At 42.4% G+C, this 23,870-nt stretch overlaps 1 protein-coding gene across 3 annotated transcripts in view; it reads left to right on the forward strand.

Moving 5' to 3' along the window:
* The first annotated feature begins 7,550 nt into the window (after positions 1-7,550).
* LOC128578950 (zinc finger protein 100-like) overlaps positions 7,551-23,870 on the forward strand; it is a 52,764-nt gene continuing 36,444 nt past the window's right edge. The window contains exons 1-3 of one of the 3 annotated variants that reach the window (XM_053581286.1): positions 7,551-7,673; positions 10,440-10,632; positions 16,104-16,243. In XM_053581286.1, coding sequence (XP_053437261.1) covers positions 16,108-16,243 — 136 coding nt within the window. In that variant the 5' untranslated portion in view covers positions 7,551-7,673; positions 10,440-10,632; positions 16,104-16,107. Of the gene's footprint in view, positions 7,674-9,532; positions 10,633-16,103; positions 16,244-22,537; positions 22,676-23,870 lie in introns of those variants that run through there. The other 2 variants (XM_053581285.1, XM_053581288.1) reach the window with 2 other exon arrangements.

Below are 23,870 nucleotides of genomic sequence, written 5' to 3' on the forward strand. Positions count from 1 at the left end.
AATAAACAGTGTAGTACAAGTGTCCTTGTGATAAAAGGATTTTTTTCCTTCTGGGTAGATACCCAGTAATGGGATTGCAGGATAAAATGGGAGGTCTAGCTTGAGCGCTTTGAGGTTTCTCCAAACTTCCTTCCAGAAAGGTTGTACTAGTTTGCAGTCCCACCAGCAGTGTAAAAGTGTTCCCTTCTCTCCACATCCACGCCAGCATCTGCAGTTTTGAGATTTTGTGATGTGGGCAAATCTCACTGGGGTTAGATGGTATCTCAAGGTTGTTTTGATTTGCATTTCTCTAATATATAGGGATGATGAACATTTTTTCATGTGTTTGTTAGCCATTCGTCTGTCATCTTTAGAGAAGGTTCTATTCATGCCTCTTGCCCATTGATAGATGGGATTGTTGGCTTTTTTCATGTGGATTAATTTGAGTTCTCTGTAGATCCTGGTTATCAAGCTTTTATCTGATTCAAAATATGTAAATATCCTTTCCCATTGTGTAGGTTGTCTCTTTGCTTTGGTTGTTGTCTCCTTGGCTGTACAGAAGCTTTTCAGTTTAATGAAGTTCCATTTGTTTATTTTTGTTTTTGTTGCCATTGCCATGGCTGTCTTCCTGATGAAGTCTTTCCCCAGGCCAATATCTTCCAGTGTTTTTCCTATTCTTTCTTTGAGGATTTTTATTTTTTCATGCCTTAAATTTAAGTCCTTTATCCATCTTGAATCAATTTTTGTGAGTGGGGAAAGGTGTGGGTCCAGTTTCAGTCTTTTATATGTGGATATCCAGTTCTCCCAACACAACTTATTGAATAGGGAGTCTTTCCCCCAAGGTATGTTCTTGTTTGGTTTATCGAAGATTAGGTGGTTGTAAGATGTTAGTTTCATTTTTCTATTCTGGTTTTCTATTCAATTCCAAGTGTCTATGTCTCTATCTTTTTTGTTTGTTTGTTTGTTTTTTTCTATGTCTCTATTTTTGTGCCAGTACCATGCTGTCTTGACCACTATGGCTTTGTAGTACAGACTAAAATCTGGTATGCTGATGCCCCCAGCTTTATTTTTATTACTAAGAACTACCTTAGCTATACGGGTTTTTTTCTGGTTCCATACAAAATACAGAGTCATTTTTTCCAAATCTTGAAAGTACGGTGTTGGTATTTTGATAGGAATGGCATTGAATAGGCAGATTGCTTTGGGAAGTATAGACATTTTAACAATGTTGATTCTTCCCATCCATGAGCATGGTGTGTTCTTCCATTTGTTAATATCCTCTGCTATTTCCTTTCTGAGGATTTCATAATTTTCTTTATACAGGTCCTTCACCACCTTCGTTAGGTATATTCCTAGGTATTTCATTTTCTTTGAAACTGTGGTGAAAGGAGTCGTGTCCTTAATTAGCTTCTCATCTTCACTGTTATTGGCACATACAAAGGCTACTGACTTGTTGACATTGATTTTATATCCTAAAACATTACTGTATTTTTTGATGAGTTCTAGGAGTCTTGGGATTCTCTAAGTATAAGATCATGTCATTAGGAAAGAGGGAGAGTTTGACCTCCTCTACTTCCATTTGGATTCCCTTTATTTCTTTGTCTTGCCTAATTTTATTGGCTAGAACTTCCAGCACTACGTTGAATAGTAAAGGTGACAGAGCACAACCTTGTCTGGTTCCAGTTCTAAGAGGAAAAGCTTTCAGTTTTACTCCATTCAGTAAAATATTAGCTGTGGGTTTGTCATAGACAGCTTCAATCAGTTTTAGAAATGTGCCACCTATGCCTATACTCTTCAGTGTTCTAATTAGCAAAGGATGCTGGATTTTATCAAATGCTTTTTCTGCATCTATTGAGAGGATTATATGATCTTTATTTTTGCCTCTGTTAATATGGTGGATAACGTTTATGGACTTGTGTATTTTAAACCAGGCCTGCATCCCTGGGATGAAACCTACTTGATCATGATGAATGACTTTTTTGATGATAAGCTGTAATCTATTGGCTGGGATTTTTTTGAGAATTTTTGCATCTATATTTATGAGTGTGATTTGTCTGAAATTCTCCTTTTTGGTTAGGTCTTTTCCTGGTTTTGGTATCAGGGTGATGTTTGCTTCATAGAATGTGTTGGGGAAGATTCCCTCTTCCTCAATGTTTTTGGAATAATTTCTGCAGTATAGGAATAAGCTCTTCCTTGAAGATTTGATAGAATTCTGGAGTGAAGCCATCTGGACCAGGGCATTTTTTGGTTGGAAGCTTTTTGATTGTTTCTTTAATCTCTGAGGCATTTTTTATCCCTGACTCCTAGTCTTTTAGACAGCCTATCTGTTTCAGTCAATTGTCAGCATAAGTATCTTTAAACTCAGCTACAACCTGTAAGTTCCCCCTTCAGGATGTTTCACCATTTGTGGTGAACTGAAGATGATATGTTTTTCAAGTATTGATTCATGACCTCACCTGTAATCCTTGGCTCCCTAAAATGTATAAAACCAAACTGTAACCCCAACACCTCCCATTCATTTACCTGAGATTTCCTGGGTGTGGTTCCAGTTCTTGGTCCTCAAATTTGACTCATAATAAGCCTCCTTTAATATGAGGATACAAGTGATTAGGTTCCATTGTTTGTGCTTGTGTGCTCAAGTTCCCACATCAATCCCCTTTCCTTCTCCCCTGTAATTTTGTTATTATTTCACTGTAAAGACCAACCTCTTTTTTTTTTTTTTTTTTTTTGTAGAGACAGAGTCTCACTTTTATGGCCCTCGGTAGAGTGCCGTGGCCTCACACAGCTCACAGCAACCTCCAACTCCTGGGCTTAAGCGATTCTCTTGCCTCAGCCTCCCGAGTAGCTGGGACCACAGGCGCCCGCCACAACGCCCGGCTATTTTTTGGTTGCAGTTTGGCCGGGGCTGGGTTTGAACCCGCCACCCTCGGTATATGGGGCCGGCGCCCTACCGACTGAGCCACAGGTGCCGCCCAAGACCAACCTCTTACAATTAGTAATTTATAATGAAGAGGATACCCAGACAAAATAAAATCTAAAAGAAAAAAAGACTTTGCCAGTGCTGCATGTAATCCCAGTACTTGGAAGACCTACACAGGTGGATTACCTGAGCTCATGAGTTCGAGACCAACCTGAGCAAGAACAAGACCCCATCTCTAAAAAATAGCCAGGCTTTGGGTGGGGGGGGGCCCTGTAGTTGCAGCTAACTGGTAGGCTGAGGCAAGAGAAAGTGAAGAGTGGTTTTCTTCCATAGGAACGCAGTGCTCTCCATCCCTGTCTGCCTAATTGCCTCCTGTGTATTTTAAAATTCTGCAAGGGAATATTTTCTCCTCATGTTTTCCAAAGGTACAGAAAGCTGAGTCTACATCTACTCTCTGTTTCCTCAGCCTAACTCTTCTAGATTTTACATTGAATCCTAAATTTTTAGTTCCTTTCTCGTTTTTCCAAATAGCAATTTCCCATCTAATTTGAATTATCAATTGTTATTTTTTCTTATTGCCATGTCAAACAGATGCAGTATTTTTGTTGTTTGTGATTTCTTTATATAACAGTGGGTGATTGTTTTGCAAAATTTTGTTTTTATGAATTTCTGAACATGTTTCATAAGAAGAAAGCAGACAATAGCCTGTGACACTTGGTGGTAGCAATCTTTGTGCTTTACTCCTTTATCTTGCCTAGGGACACACTCCTTCCCAGAAGGTCTTTGCATTGAGATTCCCCACTGTTAACTGTACAGGATGATGTGTCCTTACTCCTTGTTTATCCCCGTCCTGAGCTTGGCACTTGTCTGAGAATGACTCTAGATGACCGTAGCATCTCTGCTTTCTGGTATGTTCAAAAAAATGCCAGTCCTGGGACATTTTCTCCCAGTGCACAGCCTGAAGTCACAGGTTTAGGGATAGAATCCGGCCAGGGTCCCCAAGAAAGTGAGAAGATCAGTCCAGGGATTCAGGATAGGCTTTATTTTAATGGAGCAAAATGGAATCTGACCCAAAGTCATCCCCTCTCGCACAACTTCAAGAGACTTTTATTAGTGCAGTTAGAATGTGGGAGGGGGTCATGAGAGGCGAGAAGTCATTGCTGCAGAGTGAATGATGCTGGGTCTGAGAGTGAGATTAGCATTACTGCCTTCCACACAAGCTGTTCATCTTCCACAGAGGCCTTATCTTTAGAGCCAGCCCAGACCAAGGTAGGAGATTCTCATGTTTCCCAAGAACACCAGCCTTGAAGCAATTCGGGAGGTTGGGGACGGGGTTTCTGTGACCATGCCATTTGGTGTCTGACTTGCTTTCTATCACTAGCTGTCCTCCCAGGATGGTTATACTCTTGTCAGTGTGTCCTGAGGATTTATAGGATTTGGGAAGGGGGCTGCTGCAACCATGCCATTTGGTTTCTGGCCTGATATTTTTGGCTGCCTGTCTCCAAAATAGGTATACTTTTCTCAGGGTCCTGAGGATTTCTTCCCCACAGGAAGTGTGGGACTAGAGACCCTCAGGGGTGTAAGTGAATGCCTTTCAATTTGACAGTCCTCTCATGGTATACCCTTCATGTAAACAGTTACCCCATTGAAACTTTAATTTTTGTTATACTAGCCTCACTTTTCATTTCTGGGAAATTTTACTTTTCAGCTCTTCAAATGCTAGTATTCAGAGGAAAATGCAAAAATTATTTCCACCCCATGGATTCCAGATATTTCAAGGTAGGAAAACTATCCCAAAGGATAAGGATAACCCATCCCCAGCAAGGCAGTTTGAAACCTGCTACACAGTGCTGGGCCAGGTGGTTCAAGCCTATAATCCTAGCACTCTGGGTTGATGAGGTAGGTGGATTGCCTGAGCATCAGGAGTTTAAGACCACACCGAGTGAGAGTGAGACCCCATTTATACCAAAAATAGAAAAACTAGACAGGCATTGCAGCACATACCTGTGCAATGTCAGCAACTCAGAAGAATGATGTAAGAGGATCTGGTACCCAGGTGTTGTGGTTGCCATGATGCCATGACACTGTACCCAGAGTGACAGAGACTCTGTCTCAAGAAAAAAAGTTATACCTGGGTGGCGCTGGTGGCCCCATATACTGAGGGTGGTGGGTTCGAACCCTGCCCTGGACAAACTAAAAAATAGCCAGGGGTTGTGGCGGATGCCTGTAGTCCCAGCTGTTTTGGAGGGTGAGGCAAGAGAATGCTGAAGCTCAAGAGCAGGGGTCCTCAAACTCCACATGAGGCAGTGTGATTGTATTTGTTCCTGTTTTGTTTCTTTCTTACTTCAAAATAACATATGTGCAGTGTGCATAGGAATTTGTTCATATTTTTTTAAAACTGTAGTCTGGCCTTCCAACGGTCTGAGAGACAGTGAACTGGCCCCCTGTTTAAAAAGTTTGAGGACCTCTGCTCAAGAGAGTGGGAGGTTGCTGTGACAGCACAGCACTTACTGAGGGAGACATAGTGAGATTCTCTCAAAAAGAAAAATTACACAAGGGTGGTGGTACATACCTCTAGTCCCAGGTTCTCAGGAGGCTAAGGGAAGAGGATTGTTCTTCCTCAACTGTTTGAGGCTGAGCTGTGATGCCATGGCACTCTAGCCAGGGTGACAGAGTGTGAGTCAATCTCAAAAAAATACCTACCACAATTGCCACCCAATGGCAATACATATATTAGGTTTAACATTTTATAATAAAATAAGATGCATCAAAGTAATCAGAAGTTGAAAATTAGGCAAATAATATTAACCAAGTAGAGGGCTTTTTTTTCCTTTTTGTTAGTGACCAATATTAAAAGCATAGTGGGAATACATATTATCAATAAGCATTTAATACACCTTGTGTGAGATTTCATGTAAAGTCAATGAGGATAACAAGATGATTTCAGCATGATTTTTTTTTTTCCTTTTGAACCAGAGTTTGAGTATATCACCCTCGGTAGAGTGCGGTGGCTTCACAGCTCACAGCAACCTCTAAATCTTGGGCTTAAGCAATTCTCTTGCCTCAGCCTTCCAACTAGCTGGGAATACAGGTGCCCACAACAACAGCCAGCTACTTTGTTTTTGTGGTTGCAGTTCTCATTGTTTAGCAGGCCCACGCCAGGCTGGAACCTGCTTTCCTCGGTGTATGTGGCTGGCGCCCTACTTAATGAACTACTCATGTACTGGATGAAAGATTATTTAACACACTAGTGTCATCTTCTAATTTTTGTTTCTTTACTCAAAACTTGTCCATTTTAATTGAACATTATGTAATAAAAATTAAAAAATGCCAATCCAAAGTATTAAGAACAAATAAAAACTCATAGTTTAAAAAATATACAGGCATTAATTAAACAAACTTGAAAAATTTCAAAACTAGACTTTGCAAATTCATCATGTCCAACCACTTCACAATTTCAAATACAGATAGAACTGTACAACATATTCATATTCAGTACAAGCTGCATGGTCTTACTACTTCAGGCACAATAAGGAATTGCTGCGTAACATGACTTCATTCACTTTGGATGATTTTGACATACATTGGTGTTCATTGGCAAATTCTTGTTAATTTGTATCATGTATGAATGAATCTCAAAACTTTTTTTTTTAAGGCTGTACCTCACACAATTTAGAAATAAACCCCTGTGCATTTTTTAGATCAACAAAACATTTGTTTTCATAACAAAGTTATACATGTATAATCACTTTAAAGAGGTTTAAACATTGATATGCATACCTACTGTGCTCTGAACATCTTTCAAAAATAATTCATGATAAATAAAAGTTTTCATAAAAAAAAAAAAGAAAATGTTTATGGCTCACCAATGAGCCACTGAACACTGTTTTCAAATCAGTGACATAGTGCTCAGGGGTTCACCTGTACTCCTAGCACTTGGAAGGCTGAAGCAGGTGGATTGCCTGAGCTAGTCACAGGTTGGAGATCAGCCTGAGCCAGAGAAAGACCTCCTCTCTAAAAAGAGCCAGGCATTTGTGGCAGGAACCTGTAGTCTCAGCTAATTGGGAGGCTGAGGCAAGAGAATCACTTGAACCCAAGAGTTTAAGGTTGCTGTGTGGTATGACTCTGTGGTACTCTACCAAGGGCCACAAAGTGAAATGTTTAAAAAAAAAAAAGAAAAAGAAAAAGAAAAGAAAAGCAAAAAGAAAAAGAGAGAAAAGAAAAGGAAAAAAGAAAATGTCTTGAAAGCAGGGTATAGCTCTTACTTAATAATGGGCTCCCAAGCCCAGCACAAGCTAAATACTCAGTAAATATATTTTCATTCATTCAGTTTATATTTGTTAAACAGCTACTCTGTGGTAAGTAGGTGGCCCTGGACTATCTAGATGAATAATATCATGGTTCTTTCCAAAAAAAGAAAAGAAAAGAAAGGAAATTACAATACACTCCAGTCAAGAAACCCTTAGACTCCCGGTCTCCTTCAGCTTCTTCCCTAATCTTATCTCCTGTCACTCAAGGCCAGAGGGGTGGGGCCTTAGGACCTATCCTGTCAGGGAAGCTGCGTTAAGAATGATCCAATCAGAGGTACAGCCTGAAAGTAGAGGTGGATCCAGGATCTGGTACAGGATTTTTCTCTTGCTCTAGGGACCAAGCTGTGGTCTCTTCTTCTCTGTAACATCTCCAGGAGGACCCACGTGTCTTTGCTGCAGCTTCTCTCACCTTGTGACCTGCATTTCCTAGGAGATCTGTAGGACACCTTGGAAACAGAGAAATGGTGAGTTTATTGGATGAGGTGTCCTGAGAGTGGGAGCTGTCTGGTTGAAGACAAAAATGGCTGTGGCTGTACCAGGGGCCATGTCACTTTAGCTTTGAAATCTTAAAACATTAGTGTGCCACGGGCACCCCTGGCCTTCTTAACCAACTTGGCTAAGATTGCTGTTGGGCAGGCAGCTGGAACCACGGGCATCCTGCTCCTTCCTGGAGTGGTTACTTTGACCACGTCCCAGAGCAATCTCTGAGTAGCTGTTTGCCTGCAGGACCACATCCCTCCAATGTGGTGGCAATGGAAGGATCTGTAGGGAACAATTCCAGTTAGGTATACGGGGCTAGGTGAAGGGCAGGATCGTGGCCTGTGAGGACCTAAGTTCCTCCATTCTTCTGATAGAATAAACTCAGGTAACATTAAAAGGTTAAAGAGTTTAATTTTTTGAACAAAGGGCCATTCATGAATTCGAAGACCCTCAGCCGTGATTTATAATTCGGAGGCTCCAGGTTGGCCGTGAAGGGTGTTTGAAGGAAAGCAAGGTGCTTGAGCATCCAAACCAAATTCAAGAACTGATTGGGTACGGTTATTTATTCACCTTATTTGGACTATCCAGGTGAATCGTTCCTGGCTTTGTTCCCCAAGGATAATTAGCGGTTTGTGACTGCTTAAGCCTAAATATTTTTCCCCGCTAAGTTGATGTTGTGGCACAGCAAATATTCTTTCAAAAATTGGGTTATTTTTAAAAATGGAAAAGCTTTTCTGAAATAAGCCTGAAAATCAAGGTCTTTTTAACTTAGCATTGCTTCCCTCACCCACAAGAGTAGTGATGAATTCTCTAAAATGTTGTTATGCGACAACAAAGCTTAATAAAGCAAAAGTGGTCGCCTTCTATTACTTTCCTGTTACTACCTTAACTAGTGCAGTTTGAAAATCCAGTCATTCTTGGAGGATGATTTTTTCTTCAACAAAATTTCTGCCTCTCTAGTTCACTCAGATTCCTAAAAGAATAATTTATAAGACAGTTCACTTCCCCCTGGTTCATTCATTTTCTAATCATTTTTGGCTTTCATGAGAATGGTCTATATCCCCATCTCACCTTTTATCAAAGTCTTTAAGCTTCTGTACCCCAAAAGGAAGTTGGCCTAATGTCTGTGATTTCCCCATACAGGGAGTACATTAGTGAATTTGTTTGCCTTTCTCTTTCGAATATGACATTTGTGTCAGAGAATTAAGGGGAAGGTTTTCCATTGGCCTTTGCATTAGTGAGAAGTGTGGGAAGATGCTCAGTTGCTCAGTTGGTCCTGCATGTGAGATGGGAAAAGAATCTCTATAGGGCAAGATTAGAATATAAAAGTGCTCATTTATTTGCTATTAGAGGGAAGAAAATGGGGGAAGATGTGAGAAAGACAGATGAGAACAAGTAGTGAGTGAAGAGAAGATGCTCTGGAGAGGAAAGTAGGGAGACAGTTTGTCATGGCAAAAAATGAAAGGAAGAAGGCCAGGGTGAGATACACTGGGTTGCTGAATTTAATAGGGGGTGGGGAGGTAATTGCAGCTGAATTCACAAGGCATTGTGAATGTGAATGCTGTGGATTTTTTTTTTTTTTTGTAGAGACAGAGTCTCACTTTATGGCCCTCGGTAGAGTGCCGTGGCCTCACACAGCTCACAGCAACCTCCAACTCCTGGGCTTAGGCGATTCTCTTGCCTCAGCCTCCCAAGTAGCTGGGACTACAGGCGCCCACCACAACGCCCGGCTATTTTTCGGTTGCAGCTTGGCCGGGGCTGGGTTTGAACCCGTCACCCTCGGTATATGGGGCCGGCGCCCTACCGACTGAGCCACAGGCGCCACCATGCTGTGGATTTTTTGCTCAGTAGAGGTTGACTACAGATGTTTTCCAGGTGTTTCCAATCCTCTGACCTGATTGTTCATGCTGCATTGTTCTACCTGGACCATTGAGATGTACAGGAACTAATTGTCAATGGGAAAGGAGCCAGGGAAATGTAAAAACAAAGAATGTACATTTCCTTTTGGTTTGTTGGGTTCCTGCTTGGTTTGCCCAACCAGAAATGCACAGGGGGTAGGGGTGCCATTGGCCAGGGAAAGGAGCCCGGCTGAGACTTTTTTTTTTTTTTTGAGTCAGAGTCTCACTCTTGCCTTGCGTGTAGTACCCTGGCATCATAGCTCACAGAAACTTCAAACTTTTGGTCTTGAACCATCCTCTTCCCTCAGGCTTCAGAGTAGCTGGGACTACAGACTTGTGCCACAATGTTGGCTAGTTTTTCTTTCTTTTTTTTTTTTTTTTCTTTTGAGACAGAGTCTCAGTGTGTCACTCTCGGCAGAGTGCCGTGCTGTGACAGCTCACAGCAACCTGAAACTCTTTGACTTCAGCGATTCTCTTCCCTCAGCCTCCCAAGCAGGTGAAACTACAGGCACCCACCACAACACCTCGCTATATTTTTGCCAGGAGCCAAAAACTTAATGAACCCACTATGAAAAATTACTGCAATTAAGTTAGGTACAATGAAAGTTACAGCCCGTAAACATTTGCAGGCGATAAGAACATTCTGACCGTTGGCTCCAGGAAATAAGGTTACCACACCTGCTACCAGGAATTCCCCACCCACTCATATCTCATACCCCCGAGCAGACTTCCTCCTTTGCTTGTGCTTAAATAGCTGTTAAAAAATAAAGTTTTTGGAGCTTGATCAGAATCCTGTCTTGCTCTCGTTCCTTGTGTCTCTTGTCTTTTTCACTCCTTCACCCCCTATCCTAGGTCCCTGTTGAATTAGCCTCGCAGGCCGGGGCAACTGGCACCCAACGTGGGGCAATTTGGGTCTGGGTTCCGAGAGAGCGTTGCTTCCTAAAGGCTAGCCGCACCTTGGACCACTGCTTCAATGGAGGAGCGAGTGAAGATCCGCACCGTGATCGCCACAGAGTCACCCTCCTGTGAGACAGATCCGATTTGGGTAAGTGAAGCAACGAAATCATGGGACAAGCATTGAGTACACATGACTTATTCTTACAGGGACTTAAAGAGTCCTTCAAGACACGAGGAACTCAGGTGAAGAAAAAAGACCGTAAGAGATTTTTTGAATTTGTCGTTGATATATGCCCATGGTTCCCCCTTGAAGGAACAATTGATGAGAGACGGTGGGCCAGAGTAGGAGATTCTTTTAAAGATTATTATAAATCTTTTGGCCCTGAAAAAATTCCAGTTCAGGCCTTCTCTTATTGGAATCTTATTAATGATGTTTTAAAGATCCATAAAAAAATGGCCAGATATTCAGGAAATCATTATGGAGGGAGAAAAAGTATTACAAAGACTTTCCCGACCACCCTCTATTTGTGACTCTGTATCTATTCCCATACCTGAACCCAACATACCTGTATTGATAAAAGCCCCTACCCCCAATCCTAGTACTACCACACTTAAGCCGGTTCCTACAAAACCCACCCCACATGAGATTTATCCCTCCTTGACACCCCCCTTTCCCCCGGTCACAGATGGGCCTGATGACACCCTCAATCCTGATGAGGCTTCATCTCTAGAGGAGGAAGCCACCAAATATCATAACCCTGATTGGCCACCCCCATCAAACCCCCCCCTTACGCCACTGCCCCCCCATTTTTCACCCCGGTCCTAGACACGACTGATGAGGCTGACTACACCACCAGAGCTAAAACCCAACTTGCACAGAAAACAGCTTGCCTTAGAAAATTACTGGTTGAAAAACGAGAACATCTCCAACTGATAAAAGAATTGAAAGCCCTCCATCTAGAATTAGCCTCCCATTCCCCGCTGCCCGACACTACAAAAAATAAACCAAAACAAAAAGCCTGTAGATCTGTACTGGCTTTCCCGGTTACCAGAAGTAAATCCCAACCTCCTCCCGATAGTTCACATAAGAATGTCGAAGATGAAGAAGACCCCCCTGACTCAGATAATGCTGAGGCAATTAATGAGAATGCAACCTCGGGAGACTCTGATAATGAAAATGAACCTTCCGAGGACGCTGAAAACATAAAAGGGGATATTAAAAATCAGCATTATCGTCACCTTGGCTTTAAACATATGAAGGACCTTAAAATGGCAATAACTAATTATGGCCCCGTGGCTCCATTTACCATTTCCTTAATAGAAAGTCTAAGTGACTTTCTGGCTCACCCCCAACGATTGGTATTCTACAGCCCGTGCTGCATTAACAGGCAGTGACTATGTTCTTTGGAAAACTGATTTCGTTGAAAATTGTAGAGAAATAGCCGCTCGCAATTCTGAAAGCAAAGCTGCACGGGGATGGACCAAAGACAAACTTTTGGGACGCAGCCTTTATGATACCAATGAAAAACAGGCTCGATTCCCTCCTGGTCTTTTGGCGCAAATTCAAACTGCATGTCTAAAGGCGTGGAGACAGCTCCCCCCTAAAGGATCAGCCACTACCTTCCTGGCCAAAATCCGCCAAGGTCCCGATGAGCCTTACAGTAATTTTATCAGCTGCCTTACAGATACGGCCCACCGGCTTTTTGGACAGGAAGAAAGTGAAAGCGCCTTTATTAAACATATTGCTTTTGAGAATGCCAACCCCACTTGCCAGGCTGCCATAAGTCCCCACCGCCACGGTGCCGATATCTCTGACTGTATCAAATTATGTGCAGGCATTGGTTCCGCCCATGCCATAGGACTTGCCATTGGTGCTGCTATTAAGGATTTTTGCCTAATAACCAGCCTAAAACTTGATTTAATTGCAAACAACCAGGACACTTTTCCAGAGAATGCACCGAGCCTAAGGCGATACGTGCGCCTCCTCTCTCAATATGCCCCAGATGTAAATGAGGAAAACACTGAGCCTCTGAGTGCCGCTCAAAAACTGGCTCGCAAGGAAACCCCCTTCCTCAGAAGCAGGGAAACTCCCAGAGGGGCCAGCCCCCAGCCCCAAAACTAGGGCAGAACCCCAGGGCTATCAGGTTCGTCCCTCAAACCCAAGCCCAACCATCAACTCTCTCTACCGAGCCACCGCAGGCAGTGCAGGATTGGACCTTTGTTCCTCCACCACCACAGTACTAACCCCTGAAATGGGAACCCAAATTCCGCCCACGGGAGTCTATGGTCCTTTGCCCCCTAACACTTTTGGCCTCCTCTTGGGACGTGCCAGCTCCACCCTTGGGGGTTTAAGCATCTTTCCTAGGGTAATTGATAATGACTATACTGGTGAAATTAAACTCTTAGCCGCATCCACCTGCGGTCTCCTCACTGTAAAATCCGGCCAGAGAATTGCTCAATTACTTTTAATCCCCCTCCAGTTTTCCAATAAAAACTTCCTTCAGGATTTCAGAGGTTCGAATAACTTTGGTTCGTCTATGCTTATTGGGTGCAGAGTATTACCCAGGACAGACCCCTCCTTAAATTAAAACTAGAAGGAAAAGCTTTTAACGGCCTTATTGACATGGGAGCTGATGCTACAATTATTTCTCAGGCAAATTGGCCTCCCTCTTGGCCCCTTACAGCCTCACTGACACACCTGCAGGGCATTGGCCAAACTTCCAATCCTCAACAAAGTTCTAAAATTCTTAATTGGACCGATGAGGAAGGAAACAGCGACACTGTACAACCCTATGTTGTGCCCGGATTACCTATCAATTTATGGGGCAGAGATATTCTTACTCAAATGAATCTTATAATATGTAGCCCCAATGAAATAATTACCCGCCAAATGCTAAAGCAGGGGTTTCGACCCGGACAAGGCTTAGGAAAGTTTTCACGGGGAATTAAAGACCCTATTCCAATAACTGAAAAATTCGATCGTTTGGGATTTGGTGCGAAAAATTTACCCTAATGGCCATTGACATTCCTGTACCCCACGCAGACAAAATTTCCTGGAAAACAGATAAACCTGTGTGGGTTGACCAATGGCCATTAACTTCAGAAAAATTGGCTGCTGCAAAAGCGTTAGTACAGGAACAACTCCATGCTGGCCATATTGAACACACCACCTCTTCCTGGAATACGCCTATTTTTGTTATCAAGAAAAAATCTGGCAAATGGAGACTATTACAAGATTTAAGAGAAATCGATAAAACTATGTTTATCATGGGAGCTTTACAACCTGGTTTATCCACTCCTGTGGCCATCCCTACTGACTACTTTAAAATAATAATAGACCTTAAGGATTGCTTTTTTACCATCCCTTTACACCCTGAAGATAGACAAAGGTTTGCCTTTAGTTTACTAGTTACTAATTTCAAAGGACCTATGTCCTGCTTTCAGAGGCAAGTTTTACCCCAAGGCATGACCAATAGTCCAACACTATGCCAAAAATTTTTAGCACAAATAATACATCCCTTCCGTGACCTCTGGCCCTCTATTTATATCATCCATTATATGGATGACATTCTTCTAGCCGGCCCGGAAGGTCCTCAAATACTTTACTGCTGCCAAGAATTATCACAGAAACTAGCAGATAAAGGACTTCAAATCACTCCTGATAAAATCTAATTACATGATCCTTATATTTTTTTAGGATTTGAACTTTCCCAACAAAAAATTATCACTCAAAAACTTCAACTCCAGACAAGCCACCTTAAAACCCTTAATGATTTCCAAAAATTGTTAGGTGACATTAATTGGATCAGACCCTACCTTAAGCTCACTACTGGGGAGCTTAAACCACTTTTAGATATTCTTAAGGGTGATTCTAATCCCTCTTCCCCTCACACCTTAACCCCTGCAGCCACAAATGCCTTGCACTTAGTAGAAAAGGCCATCCGAGACCAAGGAGTTTCATTTATTTCATATAACGAACCTCTCCTTTTTGCAATCTGCGCTACCTCACATACACCTACTGGAGTTTTTTGGGAACAAGGCCCCCTTTTATGGGTCCACCTTCCGGCCTCCCCCTCAAAAGTACTTGCCCCTTATGCCTTTTTGGTCGCTAAACTCATTATTTCAGGACGTGAACAAAGCTGTCAATTTTTCGGAAAAGACCCTGAAAAAATAATTGTGCCATATTCTAAGGAACAATTAAATTGGCTTATGCAAACTACAGATGAATGGCCTATAGCTTGTTCCTCCTTCTTAGGAGTACTTGATAACCATTACCCTGCTGATAAATTACTCCAATTTGCTAGAATTCATCCCTTTATTTTTCCAAAATATACTTCTTTTCAGCCCATTTTAAATGCCTACTCAGTGTTCACAGATGGCTCCTCTAACGGAATGGCAGCTTATGTCATTAATGGACAGGCTACTTCCATCCGTTCCCCTTTTACATCTGCCCAACTTTTGGAACTTTTCGCTGTCTTACAAGTATTTCACTTATTAAAAGATTACCCTTTCAATTTATTTACTGACAGTGCTTATATTGCTCATTCCCTTCCTGTCCTCCAAACTGTCCCATATATCAAAACTTCCACAAATGCTACACCCCTTTTTTCCAAACTCCAAAAACTTATTGCTTCTAGATGCCACCCCTTTTTTGTCGGGCACCTTTGGGCCCACTCTGATTTACCTGGCCCTCTATCCAAAGGGAACAGTTGTGCTGACACAGCTACTCACCCGGTTTTTCCAGTATTGATCAATTCTTTTGAACAGGCCCAACAAAGTCATGCTTTACATCACTTGAATGCCCAAACCCTTCGTCTTCTCTTCAACATTACTCGTGAACAGGCACATCAAATCATTAAACAATGTCCTGCCTGTGTGACACTTCTCCCAACCCCTCATCTAGGCATAAACCCCAGGGGCTTAATACCAAATGAAGTCTGGAAAATGGATGTCACACACATCCCCAAATTTGGCAAGCTTAAATATCTCCATGTTACTATAGATACCTTTAGTGGCTTCATTTTTGCCTCCTTACAAACTGGAGAAGCATCAAAAAATGTTATAGCACATGTCTTGACCTGCCTATCCATTATGGGCAAACCCAAAATTATTAAAACTGATAATGGCCCCGGATACGTTGGCAAAAACTTTCAAGCCTTTTGCCACCAATTACACATCAAACACATCACTGGCATTCCCTATAATCCCCAGGGCCAAGGCATTGTTGAACGTGCCCATCACACCATTAAAAACACTTTACACAAATTAAAAAAGGGGGGATGGTATCCTCAACGAGGCTCACCCAAAAATATTCTTCATCATGCTTTATTTGTCCTTAATTTTTTGAGCATGGATGCTCAGGGAAAAACCACTGCTGATTGTTTCTGGCACTCTGAGACTAAGAACAGCCACGCCACAGTAATGTGGAAAGATCCCCTTACCTCTAAATGGAATGGACCAGACCCAGTCCTCATATGGGCAAGAGGATCAGCCTGTATTTATAACACCAAAGAAGGAGCTGCTCGATGGCTCCCTGAAAGACTAGTAAAACAGGTTAATAATGATAGCTTATCCAGGGAACCATCCCTTCCCTGAGAATACTTATCTCTTCTCTTTCAGGAAAATGAAAGGACCCTGCACAATGCTGCTATTCCTGTTAATACTTTTCCCAGACCAAACCTCTTCAACCTCGAACGACAAGTCAGTTACCAACCCATTCGCTTGGCGCTTCTTCTTTACAGAAAACTACACATCTGAGGGTAAACAATTCAGCCAACTCCTGGCTACAGCTGACTGCCCAACTGCAGGATGCCAGTCACCTATTTATCTTGACTTTTCAGATTTTACAGCTGGCACTACCTTCGTGCCAGTCTTATGTTTTTTATTTGATCAAACTCACCCTAACTGTAAAAATTACTGGTATGAGCAAAATGTAAGTTGTCCTTATTACTATTGTAATATGCATGAGCTCCGTTCCATTGGACAAAACTATCTGCTCACCTCAGTCAGTTATAACTCTCATCAGTTCTTTCACTCGCCAAACAACAAGATGTATACGTGGGTCATTTGGGACCCGTGGGACTCACCCTGGAAGTCCGGTGAAGGGAGCCATGTATATGAATAGATGCAATACATGGCCTAGCAGCAAATTATATGTTTGGCGCTCCCTTGTTCAAGTCCAAACAATCCTCCATGCTACTATTCAAAAGCAAGAAAAGGAATTAACTGCACAACTTTCTCCCACGTCTTCACAAAATCCCTTTTCTTGGCTCTCCCTTCTCAGAGAAGGCCTTTTAATTGCCAATGTTACCGGCCTTGGCAATGTTTCTGCATGCTTTCTTTGTGCTGCCTTAGGGTGCCCCCTGTAATAGCAGTCCCCTATCCCTCCTCACTTAATCATACCCTTACAACCGATAACCCTTTTGAGCCTGTTTTTGTTGTTTCCCTGTTCCTGACCCCTGAGCGAGAGCAATTTGATTTTTGTTATTCTAATGCTACTTCTCATCTTTGTAACACAACTTCTCCTCCCACAAATAACCTTACTGCCCCCAACGGCTTTTTCATTTGGCGTAATGGCACCCTTTCCAAAAATCTAACAACTCTTATAGATAAGGAACTCTTATGCCTTTCCATTACGCTAATACCTCAGCTTACTCTCCGTACCCCAGCTGAATATTTAGAATCATTTAACCCACCCCATTCTAGAGCAAAATGAGCTGTATTCCTGCCTCTAGTAGCTGGCGTTTCTCTCGCAACTTCTGTGGTGGCTGCTGGACCGGCGGGAGGAGAGTTAGGACACTGCCTTGTTACTACAGCTACACTTTCTCAACAGTTCCAATTAGCAGTAGAAGCCTCGGCTGAATCTCTAGCTTCTTTACAACGACAAATCACTTCTCTTGCTCAAGTAACTTTACAAAATCAGCGGGCTCTAGATCTTTTAACAGCTGAAAAAGGTGGAACATGCTTATTTTTAGGGGAAGAATGTTGTTATAATATTAATGAATCTGGTGTAGTAGAAACCCAAGTTAAGAAATTATATAAGCTTAGTATTGATTTACAAAAACAAAAATTTTCCGCTGCTGCTGATGATTGGTGGAAATCCTCTATGTTCTCCTTATTAATGCCCCTTGTAGGACCCCTGATTAGTCTCTTGCTGTTAATCACCTTAGGACCTTTTATACTCAACAGATTAACTAATTTTATTAAAAAACAAATTGACTCCTTGGCATCAAAACCCTTACAAATACATTACTACAGACTCGACTTGGCTGATAGAGGCCTGGCAGAACCTGAGAACGATAGACCTCCTTTGAGAACTGCATAGAACTCAGATCTATGCATTCTGGTTTGACCCAATGCGAACACAGCGTGGGTACCTATATGGGGTGCGAGGCAAAGCACTGCAAAGGGAGGAAACTATCGTCCACTCTGAGTCCCCTTGGAAGCAATCCTGATTTGCACAGAGGTTGGTGTCAATCTTCAGTAAAGCCACTCCATTAAAAGGCTCTACCTCTCCTCCCCAAAAGACACCAAGAGCCACCTAAAATGTGGAAAAATTCAATCCCGCGGGAGGAATCAGGTCAACACTTCCCCCCATAGGTCAATGCCCACTCATCCATAAATAAAACGCTCGTTCCTCACCTAGCCGCCTCAAACAAAAATATAAAAAGGGAGGAGATGCTGGGAGCCAAAAACTTAATGAACCCACTATGAAAAATTACTGCAATTAAGTTAGGTACAATGAAAGTTACAGCCCGTAAACATTTGCAGGCGATAAGAAAATTCTGACCGTTGGCTCCAGGAAATAAGATTACCATACCTGCTACCAGGAATTCCCCACCCACTTATATCTCATACCCCCGAGCAGACTTCCTCCTTTGCTTGTGCTTAAATAGCTGTTAAAAAAATAAAGTTTTCGGAGCTTGATCAGAATCCTGTCTTGTTCTCGTTCCTTGTGTCTCTTGTCTTTTTCACTCCCTCGCCCCCTACCCTAGGTCCCTGTTGAATTAGCCTCGCAGGCCGGGGCATATTTTTGTTGCAGTTGTTGTGGGATGTGTTTGAACATGTCACCCTTAGTGTATGTGGCTGGTGCTGTAACCACTGTGCTATGGGTGCAGAGCCGGTTTTTCTGTTTTTAGTAGAGACCGCGTCTTGTTCTTGCTGTGGCTGGTCTTGAACTCCTGGGCTCAAGGAAACCATTCATCTTGACCTCCTAGAGTGCTAGGATTATAGGAGTAAAGCACAGTGCCCAGGTTAGGCTGAGAAATTTTTGAAAATCTTATTGAAAATCTATGAGTTAAGGCTCAGTGCCTGTAGCTCAAGCCCTGTAACTCAAGCAGCTAAAGTGCCAGCCACGTACACCAGAGCTGGGGGTTCAAATCCAGCCATTGCATGCCAAAAAGCAATGACAAAATGACAACTACAACCAAGAAATAGCTGGATGTTGTGGCAGGCACCTGAAGTCGCAGCTACTTGGGAAGCTGAGGCAAGAGAATCACTTGAACCCAAGGTTTGAGGTTGCTGTGAGATAAGATGCCACGGCACTCGAAAAGTGATGACCAAATGAGACTCTGTGTCAAATACAAACAAAAAAGGCTTTTCACAGAAGCCCCAAGGTCACATTTACAAAGTCTTCCACTTAGTGAGTCAGTTTTTAAGAAAGTGTACAAACTTTCGTTGGAATGTTTCCTGGAACCTTGAAGCTAATACTTGTTTTTACTTCTATATAAGCCCAGGGAAACTGAGAAATGAGAAGGGCACCCAAGGACAAGGAAAAGACAGAGGCAGTCGGGGAGCTTGCTGAAATGAAGCCCTTTCTTCTTAAAGCACAGAGGTTTGGGTGGTTCTTTCTATCATGCCTTCTTTTGCTGCAACAATAAGAATAATTTTAAGTTAAAGTTTGGTTTTCTTAGATAGGGATGTAGTACTCTCCACCCCTGTCAGCCTAATTGCCTCCTGTATATTTTAACACTCTGTAAGGGAATAGTTTTCTCCCCCCATTTTCCACAAGTACAGCAAGCTGAGTCTACATCTACCTCTGTTTCCTCAGCCTAACTCTTCTATGTTTTACATTAAATCCTAAATTTTCAGTTCCTTTCTCATTTTTCCAAATACCTACTTCCCATCTAATTTGAATGATCAATTGTTTTCTTTCTTTATCACCCACGTCAAACAGATGCAGTATTTTTGTTGTTTGTGATTTCTTTATTTAACAGTGGGTCATTGTTTTCCAAAGTTTTGGTTTTTATGAATTTCTGAACATGTTTCATAAGGAGAAAGCAGACAATAGCCTGTGACACTTGGTGGTAGCAATCTTTGTGCTTTACTCCTTTATCTTGCCTAGGGACACACTCCTTCCCAGAAGGTCTTTGCATTGAGATTCCCCACTGGTAACTGTACAGGAGGATGTGTCCTCACTCCTTGTTTGATCCCCGTCCTGAGCTTATCTGAGGATGACTATAGATGACGGTAGCATCTGTGCTTTCTGGGATGTTCTAAAAATGCCATTCCTGGGACATTTTCTTCCAGTGCACAGCCTGAAGTCACAGATTTAGGGATAGAATCCGGCCAGGGTCCCCAAGAAAGTGAGAAGACCAGTTCAGGGATTAAGGATAGGCTTTATTTTAATGGTGCAGAATGGAGTCTGACCCAAAGTCATCCCCTCTCACACAGCTTCAAGAGACTTTTATTAGTGCAGTTAGAATGTGGGAGGGGGTCATGAGAGGCGAGGGAAGTCATTGCTGCAGAGTGAATGATGCTAGGTCTGAGAGTGAGATTAGCATTACTGCCTTCCACACAAGCTGTCCATCTTCCACAGAGGCCTTATCTCTAGAGCCAGCCAAGACCAGGGGAGGAGATTCTCCTGTTCCCAAGAACACCAGCCTTGAAGCATTTCAGGAGGGTGGGGAGGAGGTTTTTGCGACCAGGCCATTCGGTGTCTGACCTGCTTTGTATCACTAGTTGTTCTCCCAGGATGGTTATACTCTTGTCAGCATCCTGGGATTTACGGGAATATGGGAACAGGGCTGCTGTAATCATGCAGTTTGGTTTCTGGCCTGCTTTCTTCTACTCCCTGTCTCTCAAATAGCTACACTTTTCTCAGGTTCCTGAGGACTTCCTCCCTACAGAAAGTATGGGACTAGAGCCCCTCAGGGGTGTAAATGAATCCTTTTTTTTTTTTTTTTTTTTTTGCAGTTTTTTTGGTGTGGTCTGGGTTTGGACCTGCCACCTCCAGTTTATAAGGACCACCTCTAGTTTATGGTGTGGGTGCCCTACTCCTTGAGCCACAGGGGCCACCCATGAATGCCTTTCAGTTTGAGAGTCCTCTCATAGTATACCCTTAATTTTCGTTATACCAGCTTCACGTTTGATTTCTGGGAGACATTAATTTTCAGCATTTTTCAGATGCTGGTATTCACAGGAAAATGCAAAACTTATTTCTGCCTTCTGGATTCTCAGATATTTCAAGGTAGGAAAACTATCCCAAAGGATAAGGGTAACCCATGCCCCGCAAGGCAGCTTGAAACCTGCTACACAGTGCTGGGCCAGGTGGTTCAAGCCTATAATCCTAGCACTCTGGAAGGATGAGGTGGGTGGATTACCTGAGCATCTGGAGTTTGCGACCACCCTGAGTGGGAGCGAGACCACATTTATACTAAAAATGAAAAAAGTAGAAAGGAATTGTGGCACATACCTGTGTAATGTTAGCTACTCAGAAGATTTAGGCAGGAGGTTCTCTGGAATCCAGGTGTTTGTGGTTACCATGAGCTATGATGCCATGACACTGTACCTAGCATGACAGCGTGAGACTCTGCCTCAAGAAAAAAAGGAATAACTGGAACCCAATACACACACTTCATGTGCATTCACAGCTATTGTGCAGTTTCTCCTGGGAGGGTGGCCATTGGGGAATTCTGTGAACAGAATGAGGGTGTAAGCATGTCCCAAGGTACAGGGTGACCGTACTTGAGAGATCTCTGTATTCCAGTCACCACTGACATTCCCTAAATTTTTTTGGTGAAACGTTCTGTGTTTTTTTCTTCAGCTTTAATTTTTCATTGATTGTAAAATGTAATTCATGAACAGAAAATAAAGAATAAAAAAATTTCCCTGAAGAGGCAAGACAGAAGTGGAGGTCAGAAAAGGGAGTGAAATAGTCACCTATTGATTCGTAAAAAAGGAAATCACTTTTGCTTTCTATCTTAGTGAGTTTGTAAGGTTCTGCAACCTCTTATTGTTTGAGGATGATTTCAAATTGTAACTCAAAGCCTAACTTTGCAATGATACCAGGAAGAAGAAAGAGACAAAGTGTGGATTGAGTTATGGCTCCATAAAAAGGAATACATTTCCACACGAAAATGTGGTAGATCAATTGGTGAATAATAAATATTCACAAAACATCAGTTCCTCTCTTAGACAGAGTGGAGAACCTGTAACAGTTAACACTTTGTTCTGTTTTCTGTCATCTGGAGAGTGAAGCTTAATGTTAAATACTATGGAAGGGGACTTGGGAACTTCTGGAAGTGTTCTCAGATGATTCATTCCTAAATGTTTTTTTTTTTTTCATGGACTGAATAGTTAAGTGACATCATTATTGTCTGCAAAAACAGATACTTTTGATGTTTGTGCTGACATAAGTAATGTAAGTGCATTATAATTTTCATCTATCCTATTGCAGATTTTGGTGGGTTTTTTAAACACTTGAGATTTTCTCATTCAAGAGTTATTGTTATTGAACAACCTTCCCTGGGGACCAAAGGTCTGAGTCCAGGGACTAAGCCAATGTCAATCTTGGTTCTGGAAACGGTGGTCATTGAGGACTTAGGATGTCTCCCTTGCAGGGTCACAGCCTCTTCCCACCAGCCATGGGAGGAGCCCTTTGTACTAAGAGGAGCTGAAGAGCCCTGGACAGCTGGGGACCCAAAGGCAGATGTGGTTGATGGCAGTGAGGGGTGATGTGACGCCCTTCCTGAAGGTTTAGCTGGTTTGTTCTGGGGGTATTTGTAGACATTATTTAATAGTAGACATTTGAAATTACATTTTTTTCTTACAGACAAAGTTGTATTTTGTCACCCTTGGTAGAGTACCGTGGCATCATACCTGACAGCAACCTCAAACTCCTGGGCTCAAGTGATTCTCTTGCCTCAGCCTCTCAAGTAGCTGGGGCTACAGGTGCCTGCCACAATGCCCAGGTATTTTTGTTGTTGTTGTTTTGAAGGCCCAGGGTGGGTTAGAGCCCACCAGCTCCAGAGCATGTGGTTGATGCCCTAACCACTGAGCTATGGGCACCCAGCCTGAAATTACATTTTATTGTCCAACAACACAAAAAAGTCTTTGGGTGGCTCCTGTGGCTCAACGGAGTAGGGCACAGGACCCATATGCTAGAGATGGTGGGTTCAAACCCAACCCCAGCCATAAACTGCAAAAAACAAAACAAAATAAATTTTTCATTATTGTAAGAAAGTATTGCTTGGGGAAAGTGCCAAGTATAAGATCTGGAAGCATCACACTCAATGGCTTTCTTTCACAGAGAAGAGAAAACAAGTTTTGAAAAAAGGTGGGAGATGGGGGCAGAATAGAGGTGGAGAAATCATCAGCTTGGTCAGGAAATGTTTCTCCTTGAAGTCAGCCTGTTCCTACCAGAGACCTAAAGAGTGGTTAGATGTTGAAGTCAGAATTGGCCAAAGTTTTGGTGTTGGGAAAGGAGAGAAACTTATGAGAAATTTCATGAAAGAGTCTTTTGTTTACACTGCTGAATACAGAACTGTTCAACTCATTGTTTATGAGCAAAAAATAGGAATTTGCAGAGTCTATGCCTGGTTTGTCATAAGTAAAATAAAGATAATCATCTACATAAGGGGAAGGGCTGATTTTTGCAGTGATTTGCTTTTGAGAACTCAGAGGATACGGAATTTTTTTTCTTTTTTTTGAGATAGACCCTCACTCTGTTGCTCTGAGGTTTTGGGCCCTGGTTGCCCACAGCAACCTTAAACTCTTAAGCACAAGTTATCCTCTTGAATTAGCATCCCAGTTTTGGCAGTACCCACCATAATTCATGGCTACTTTTTGTAGTAGAGATGTGGTCTCACTCTTGGTCAGGCTGATCTTAAAGGCTGTAGGTCAAGTAATCCATCCCCCTTAGCCTCCAATAGTTCTAGGATTGCAGGCCTTAGCAAAGAGGCCTGGCTAGGACATGGAATTTCTTTAATGACAGCTACTTCCCGGATGAATTACAAACCCCATCATCTCCCAGCACTTTCCCTTGCCCTATATGTGTCTTTTCATGTAGCTTCTATTTTTTTTTTTAATAAATCCTGGCTGTGTACATTAATGTGCTGTTTTTATATACAATTTAAAATACTTTTTTTTTTTTTGTAGAGACAGAGT

This window comes from Nycticebus coucang, chromosome Y (genome assembly GCF_027406575.1).
Source record: "Nycticebus coucang isolate mNycCou1 chromosome Y, mNycCou1.pri, whole genome shotgun sequence".
Lineage (NCBI taxonomy): Eukaryota > Metazoa > Chordata > Mammalia > Primates > Lorisidae > Nycticebus > Nycticebus coucang.